This window comes from Tupaia chinensis, unplaced genomic scaffold (assembly GCF_000334495.1).
Source record: "Tupaia chinensis unplaced genomic scaffold, TupChi_1.0 Scaffold147458_1, whole genome shotgun sequence".
Lineage (NCBI taxonomy): Eukaryota > Metazoa > Chordata > Mammalia > Scandentia > Tupaiidae > Tupaia > Tupaia belangeri.
In genome coordinates, this window is record NW_006207309.1 from 981,226 (window position 1) to 990,204 (window position 8,979).

The 8,979-nt window shown below is 37.6% G+C and overlaps 1 protein-coding gene across 1 annotated transcript in view; it reads left to right on the top strand.

The window, feature by feature from the left end:
- The window catches only part of ASAH2 (N-acylsphingosine amidohydrolase 2), a 99,596-nt gene extending 97,836 nt beyond the window's left edge, over positions 1-1,760 (top strand). The window contains exon 22 of the mRNA XM_006169744.3: positions 208-1,760. Coding sequence (XP_006169806.1) covers positions 208-397 — 190 coding nt within the window. The 3' untranslated portion in view covers positions 398-1,760. The remainder of the gene's footprint in view (positions 1-207) is intronic.
- The last annotated feature ends 7,219 nt before the right edge of the window (positions 1,761-8,979 follow it).

The window sequence follows — 8,979 nt, forward strand, 5'->3', positions numbered from 1 at the left end:
TCTCTTCTCCTCCATTCGCTTCTTGGGATTTTGGGCATGCATGCACATGTGACTGGCATGAGTTTTAAGATACCCAGGTCTGGGACTTGAATCACAGCTGGCCACATGGGAGTCTAGCACTTTAACCACTATGCCACCTGCTGACCATTCTAATCATATATTTTTAAGAGTCAAATCAGGTTTTGCTTATTTGTTTTATATTGACAGTTTTCATTGGCACAAAGGATTCCTGGGTCAGAGCAATGCAACAATAGAATGGCATATTCCGGACACTGCCCAGCCTGGAATCTACAGAATAAGATATTTTGGACACAATCGGAAACAGGACATTCTGAAGCCTGCAGTCATACTTTCATTTGAAGGCACTTCTTCTGCTTTTGAAGTTGTAACTACTTAGTGAAGAGTTGATCCATCATTTCAAGAGCAGCTTTCCTCTGCACAGTGTATAACTGATTTTACATGAGTGTGAACTACCTTGTTGACTTCTGTAATTGTCCCTATTTGGGGCAAATAATTTACTGCTGATGGGCCAGAGGTGTGTGTGTGTGTGTGTGTGTGTGTGTGTGTGTGTGATTTATCATTTCCCAGCAGACATGCACCTTGTGGCCTATAGCCCAAAGCATGATTTCTCCTGAAGCCTTGTTGCTATTTAAGGGATATTGCCTTTTTGAATGAAACCTCTGAAATGTTAGTGAGAATGGTTGAGATGTGTGAACAATGTTTAACCTATTTATTTACAGAATTATGGAATGTTAGCACTGGAAAATGTATAGAAATTGTCTATATTGAATCCTTTATTTGACATATGAGAAAAATGAAGCTTTATGGGTGTGAGATTAGATAAAGTTATAGGACCTTTCCTCCCAAATCCATTTAAAAGTATTATGTAAACCTTGACATAAGCTTGAGCCTCATTAGAGAAACAGAAAATTAGCATATCAGATTTCCAACATTCAAATGAGCATAGACTTTCAAAAGCGGTTATCCTGGAGTTGATGTGCCTAACCCTAAGTAGTTGTTGATGCTCAAATCATTTTTGGAATTGCCTTCAGAGGCCAATTATAAGAAAGTCAGACTTATACTTTGATCATGCCTTGTACTAAGTGTCCTTATCTCATTTGATTATCTCTCATTCCCTAGACTTAGTCAAATAAATTTTGACTATTTTTATTAATCAAATTCACCCCAAACCATGGAGCTGTGCCATTAGTGCAGATATTAAAATTAAAGTATTATTAGCTGAAAAGGCAGTCTTCAAAGAGAAGGTTCTAAATGCATTTATTTGTCCTTTTATCACTCACTCACTCATTCATGGACAAATTCGGTCATAAAATATCTATGAAGACCTCCCTGTCTAGCACTGTAATATGGCAGGACCTTGACAGACAGAGAGATTGTATATGGAGTGATGCATAAGTATCAAAGGTGACTATTTTGAAAATGAAAGTATTAAATGGTGAGGCATTTAAAAATCAGTAATTCTCAAGTCACACCTTATGTATCATCTGTGTTGGATACTCTAATTTGGGGGGAAAGAGGTTTCAGACTATTTGATAAATACTATCTTGAAAGTTACTTTTAGATACTGTGAACTGTACAGCCTAATGTCTCAAATAATCAGATATGACAATCTGACATTGATCACCTGAAAACGCTAACTGCACTTAAAGCTATCTAAGTTAACTAGGAGCTCCCAGATTGAAAAGTAAATTTCCAAACCCCAAGTCATACTTCTGCATGTGTGCAAAACTTTAACATATTAGGGGAAAAAAATCTATCTTTATTTCAAAAATAAACTTTAAGATTTGAAAATACTAATAATATTAATATTTATAATATTAACATTTATTTAGGCATGGCTTAACCACTTAAACATGCTATATTGAATTAGAATAAACCTGGAACACTTCAATTAATCAGTGCTCTAGTGCAGGGACACCCAACCCTTGGCCCAAGTCTGTGGCATATTAAGAACTGGTCTGCACAACAGGTGGTGAACAGTGGGCTGGGAAGTGAAACTTCACCGGGATTTACAGTCACTTCCCATTGTTGCATTACCACCTGAGCTCTGCTTCATGTCAAATCAGGGGAGGCATTAGATTCTCATAGGAGTGCAAACCCTATTGTGAACTGTGCATGCAAGGGATCTAGATTGTGTGTTCTTATAAACTATTCTCCCTCACTTTCCCTTCCCTCATGGAAGACTTGTCTTCCATGAAACCAATCCCTAGTTCCAAAAAGGTTGGTGACTACTGCTCTAGAGATTGTATCTATGGAGGTTATGGAGAATTACTCATCAGGATTTCCAAGAGTTGAATTTAGTTTTCCTAATAACACCATAGTCTCTGGTATAGAAGTTCAGGGGCCTGAAAGAGAAGATAATTCTGAAAGCAGTTCACCCCAAACTAAACAAATATATATTTTATTATATGGTTTAAAAAGTACTTTTCATTACTCAGAAGAGTTGATGAAGTATTTTTCATCATCTCCCATTCTTCCCAATAAAGCATTTCTGTCTCTTTGTGGTTCCAAATTGCACATAGCAACTGGAGCAAGGTGCCAGTGGCTCACCTGTTGATCCTTTCTTACATCCAGTTCTCTCTTAACTAGTACTCATAATCATATTTTCTTACTTGCTGTCATCTCTTCCTGCCCATGTACTGGGTCATTGGAAAAGTCATGACGTATTTTTCTATGCAAAAATGCATCATGATGTTTCCAACCACCCAATAGTTTTGTTTTTGCTGTTTGTGTGTAAAAATAAGCCCAAACTCCACATTTTATATACCACAGTTATTTACCTGCTCATTAAAGAACATCGTGAAGAGATTGACCTGATATGTTAACGTAAAACACAGATTCAGTCTGCTGGGGTTGGCTCACTGGATTTGAAACATGTGGGAGAAAGTCCTAAAACTGGAGAATATGGGAAATGGCCGGCGAGGGAGGTCAGAGGTCAGAGAACTACTGGGAAGATTTTGTTTTTCAAGTCAAAGTGTGTGTGATTTATTTGTTTACCTTGCCTACTCTGGTTTTCAGGATACTGTGACTTCTTTTAAAAGCACTGAATAATCTCTCTTCCAGGTCTATATTTTTCAAAGAGTATTATGTAAAATTATCAATATTCAATTGACTTTTTAATAAATTCAGAATTAACCCTGAGAAAGTGTAATTTTCTAATGAGACATAATGTAGAAAATTGAATCTTTTAAAATTATTATTATTTTTTTAAAAGATTGAACAGGGGCCCACAGGTAGTGTGATGGTTAAGATGCTGGACTCCCATATGGCCTACAGTGGTTTGAATCCTGAACCTGGTAGCTTGGAAATCACGGCAAGTGTGTGTGGGTGTGTGCCCCAAATCGTGAGAGGAGAATGGAGGAAAAGGGATTGTGGCATGACCATCCTCTTTGGAGGGGTGGGGTGGGGTGCGGGAAGGGGAGAGGGATGTGTGTGTGTGTGTGTGTGTGTGTGTGTGTGTGAAATTTCTCACTTTCCCTCTCTCTCTCTTTCTCTGTCTCTCCCTGGTGAGTGCACATGCCCTATGGCAAAAGCTTAAAAACAAAAAAGATGGAACAAAAAGTGGTAGATTACATATAAATCAGGTGGGAAAACGATATAAGTGACATCTGTAAATAACTACTCAAACACAATGAAACCACACCATCATTTCTTTCCCAACCTCTGAAAATGTATGGTCGAAAAATATATATAGTTGGAATTTTCTTACTATTCAGGCAAATGAGTTTCCCAGGCAGGCAGCTAATAATAAAATTGTTTTGTGAGCTAATTGTCATTTTAAAAAACATATATTTACTTTTTATTTGAGAGAGAGAGAGAGAAGAGAAAGAGATAAGGGAAAACAAGATATTTGGCAGGGTCTTACCATGTCATGAGCCTCCTGCCCTAGCCTCCCAGTTAACTGGGACTGCAGGTGCACACCACATGTGTCCTGTCTTGGTTGGATTGAGAATTGAACCTGGGCTTCCCATATGGCCTGGGCCTCCCATATGGCCTCAGCCTCATGTCTTAACAACATGAATGACCATGGTGAACCCTGTTGAATTCACTCTGAATGGAGATGAAATGAATAAAATTTTCAAATCTTCCCTCTTAGGCTTCTTCTCCAGTTATGCAAGCTCACTTTCCCTTTCTTTTATTTTTTAAGTTTGCTCTACGATGCATGTTCTTACTAGAGAAAGAAGGGAAGAAGGGAAGAGAAAGACAGGAAAGCTGAGAGACCACCCCCTGGGGGATGACCACACCACAATCCTATCTCCTCCATTCTCCTCTCAGGATTTTGGGCATGCATATTCATGTGGCCAGCATGTTTTTCAAGTCACCAGGTCCAAGATTTGAACCACACAGTCAGGCTCGTGGAAACCAGCTGCCTTTGCCACCATGAGACTTGGCTGGCCCTCATCATGTCTTCAGTTCTTCCAAATGATTGTTTTGGTTCCTACGTATCCAAAATGATATGCTGGTTATACTGGCTTTTGGAATTTCAGACAGATGTGATACCAGGAGAGAAAATTTGCATATTCCTTACAGACATTTAGCCATAATTAATAAAATATTATTGGTCAACCATGATCCAAACACTAAAGACATTTTCAGTCTCATATAGTAGTAACTCTTGAGGTGACAAATTCAGGTTTGCCATTCAGTGATGTCATTGATGCTTTTCTTAACATAGAGATGTTAATTATTAGGTTTTTCTACTCAGTCAATAAATGGCTATTTTGTATCTTCACACGATTGCATGTAGCAGCAAAACAAAAGAGAAAGATTCCTTTCAGAGTCTCGTTTCAGAAGGTGGAAAATATTTAGTGTAAACACTAGCAGAATTTCTCTTTCATTTCCTTGTTCAGAACTATGTGACATGCTTATCTTTAATTGCAAGGGAGAATGAGAAACAGAATATTTGGTATTTTCTGCATCTGGAGAGGCATACAAGCTTTTTAATAAGAAAGATGGAGGAAGTAGCTGTTCTAAAAGTGTGTCAGTCAAGACAGATTAATTACGGTGCCATATTAGAGATTTATTTCTTGATTTCATGACCTCTCTTGGACTCGGTCAGTGGGTCTGTTCCACATACGACTCAATGACATAGTCTGATAAAGGGTTTTATCGTAAGGTGAAGGAAACATGGACTTGCATACGTGCAGAAGGTGGGCATGGAGAAGCATGGACCAGCTGTTGAAGCTTCCACGTGACTCTTGCATTTCATTGGGTAAGTGACAGAACCAGTATATTTGTGACCAGCTCTATTGATGACCACAAGAGGCAAGTGATAATCCAAACTGCATGTCCAATTTAACTGCTCTTTGAAATAACTGGAACTAGTTTTACCTTAGAAGATATATTTTAGGAAAAAAAAAATAAATAAATAAAAATTAAAAGAAAACAAAACCTCAGGACCATCGTAATGAAAAGTAATCACTTTCTAAATTGAAAATGTATGCTTTTTCTTATTTATTATTATTATTATTATTATTATTACTGCTTTAATTTGCAATAGAGCATGTGTGCTCAGCAGAGAGACAGAGAGAGAGAGAGAGAGTGAGAGAGAGAGAGTGGGAAAGCAAGCCACCAGGTCCAGGACTCGAATTATGGTCAGTTCTGTGGGAATCCAGTGCCTTAACAACAATGCCACGTGCTTGTCCCCCCAAACAAATTTATATGAGCACCTATGTAAATTGTCGCAGGCATTATGCTAAGTCTTATATAAAATAATGAAGGCACAGCTAGTTTTTGCCATCAAATTACTCAGACTTTAATGGATGAAGTAGACAGGTAAACAGGCAATTGGTCTTGGATAAGTAGCAGATTTCCTGGAAGAAATAACATCTAAGCAATGACCTAAAGGCCCCGTCATAAAGGGTATGTAGAAATTAGCCAGAAAGACTGGGCTTTGGAGTCTGGTCAATTTGAAATTGAATTATAGCTATGATCTTGAAGAGGTTACTTAAATTCCTTGATTTATAAAACAGTATTAGTGCTAATGACATTCTGTGATTTCTAAGAGGCCAAGTTACTGGTTAAGAGAGATTATTTTGGAAACTAAATGGTTCAAATTCTAGTTCCATCATTTAGCCAGTCGATTCTGGAGTTGTAGAGCCTCAGTTTCTTCACCTCAATTTCTTACTATATAAAAAGAGAACAATAATTGTTCATACTTTTTTAGGTTGTGAGATTAAAATAAGGAAAAGTTGCTGGCACAGTGTCTGGTACGTGGTATGTGTGTAAATCACTGAGCTGTTCCTTTTGTTAGCTATCAAGTATCATCTATGATAAAGCATGTACATATCTGGAAAATAGCAGGAACAAAAATTCTTTTATTGAGAACTGAATCATGATTGGTCATAATGACTCTATACTCTCCTTAATGTCTTTTTAAAGATTACGCATCTCTGATATTAGTGTAAGAAGAATTGGAATGGGAAGAGAACTGAGGCTATTTGAGTGATTTAGGCTGAGAAACAATGGAGGTCAGGCTTTAGGAATGGATCAGATCATGCACATATACGTTCTAGAGTTAAAATAAATAGTATTTACTAATCACAGATATGTATGTGGGTTTAGGAGAAGACAGAGTTTAAATAACTGAAAGTCCTGAATCATTGTGTGATATTAACAGTATAGACAAGACCTAGGCTATAGGGAAGGCAGACAATGGGAATGATAATAAGTCTGGTTTTAGATGTCTGAGACTTTGACAAGATGTCCAGGTAGCAAAGTCTAACACACATGGGAAATGTGGAATGTAGGTGCTGGAGAGAATATAGGGGAAAAGATAATAGATTTGGGAAGTACCAGCTTCAAACTAATGACAGAAATTAAGGAAGTCAATAAATTTGCAAGGAAGAAGGCATAAATGGGGAAGGTAGGAGACTGGGAGGCCAGGCCTTAGGGAAATGCTTTCTTTTAAGAAGTAGAAGGAGTAGTAGGACCAGAATATATTATTACTAAGAAGAAGAAACAATTTGGAGAGTTAGAAAAATGCAAAGAAAGAAAATCCTAGCAGGTCACTTATATCAAATGTTGCAAGGAAACTAAAAGATAAGGCCTGAATCAAGCCTTTGAAATTTGAAAATGAAGTTTCATGAAAATGGAAGGAGTTTGGCAGGAGTTGAGGAACATTACATGGTTGACTGGATGTGGCAGACTGGTAGTGGCTAAACCATGCCTGCTCTCCTTTTTTCTATCATGTTAGTTTTAATTGGTCATGGGGATAGGACTTAATTTCTCAGTCTGGATACAGCTCAGGACTATGTCTGGGTATAGCCTTCTGGTCAACTAAATTCTGGTTACTGGGAAGAGAGAAGTTATGTGTTCTACTGCCCCCTTGCTCTCTCAAAAAGAATAGACACTCACTACCTTGCCTATTTCTTGTTCTAGTAGACAAGTAAGGAGCATTATAGCAAGAGCTGGAGCAGTCATTTGAGTCTACAAATGGAAGCTTTCTGCTAAAGATGATCATAATATTAAAAAATGCCTGGATTCCTGATAATTTGGGGGTACCAAATTATTTCTGAACTGCTTCTTTTGAGATGATTAAATGAAAGCAAAACTATGCTTCTATCTTATTTTTCACTGTAATATTTTATTGTTAGAGCAGCTAGAACCCAGGTCTTGATTGTAGCTTCAAGGAGGCTGACATTTAGATTTCTTTTTTTTTTTTTAACTAGTCAGGACAAATGTCAGCATATTTGCATAAAATCAGAAAACAGATCTTTACTAGCTGACTTGTTAAAAATGCTATGGTAACCTTTTTTTTTTTTTTTGACTCTATGGTTATAGTTGAATTGCAACCCCTTACCCCTCAAAAAACCCCAGATTTGTTAAAGTCCTAACCCTGAATACTCAGAATATGACTCTAGTGCAATTACTAGGGTTAAGATGCTATCCTACTGGAGTAGAATAGGTCTCTGATCTAATATGACTGGTGTCTTTATGAAAAAAAGATGAACACAAGAAGAACAAAATGTGGACATGAAAGCAGAGAGCTCTGCAAGGAAAGGAATGCCCCAGATTAACAGCACACCTCCAGAAGCTAGGAAGGAGGCATGGAACAGATTCTTTCTCATGGTCCTAAGAAGAAATCAGGTTTGTTGATACTTTGGCCTCCAGTGTCTCAGACTCTGGCCTTCAGAACTGTGAGACAATGCATATCTATTGCTCAAGCCACTTGGTCTATGGCACTTTGTTATAGCAGCCATAGGAAACTAATACATTGTCTGATGGATTAATTTCCTCCTCTGTAGGCACCTGCCAAAAGAGGTTCTTGGGTGCCTTCCAGTTCAGAGTAATTTTGCTTTGTTCTTTACTTTCCAGGACAATCTGGTCATTTTATGGCAACTGATTTCATCTATTATTGGTTGCCTGTAAGTATCATCTATCACTGTCAAAGATGATAGTACATTCCAGAACTAATTTGCATATCATGAAAAGCCAAATGAATCAGCCAGGATGAAGCTCTAAAATTTTATAGAGAATAAACATTCGCAATTTTGGGAATTGATCTTTTATAGGTTGTGGGTAAGACTATGAATATTATATATACTTAGAAGATGACAGAATCAGGACAAATGTAATTATGCAAACTTATTCTCAGTTGCACTTGAACTGAGTTAATCTGTTTCCTCTCCAAGTTATCATGCATTATAAGCTTTGAAGCAAATAGGAGAAAATCAGCATATAGTCCATCTCTATGCACATGTAGACAAAGCCAGAAAGGAATCATCATGACTTAAAAACATTCACAGGGCCAGTTCTTTTCCTTTTTCTTTCTTTTCTCCTTTTCCCTTTTTACTTAACATAGAGTATGTACACTTGACAGAGAGGGGGAAAGAAGGCACCTCCACATTTGGTCATGTTGCAATCCTTTCTTCCTCCATTTGTCCTTCCCATTTTGGGCATACACACACAAGTGCCTTGTGTGTTTTACAAGATGTCATAACCAGGATTTAGCTGTGC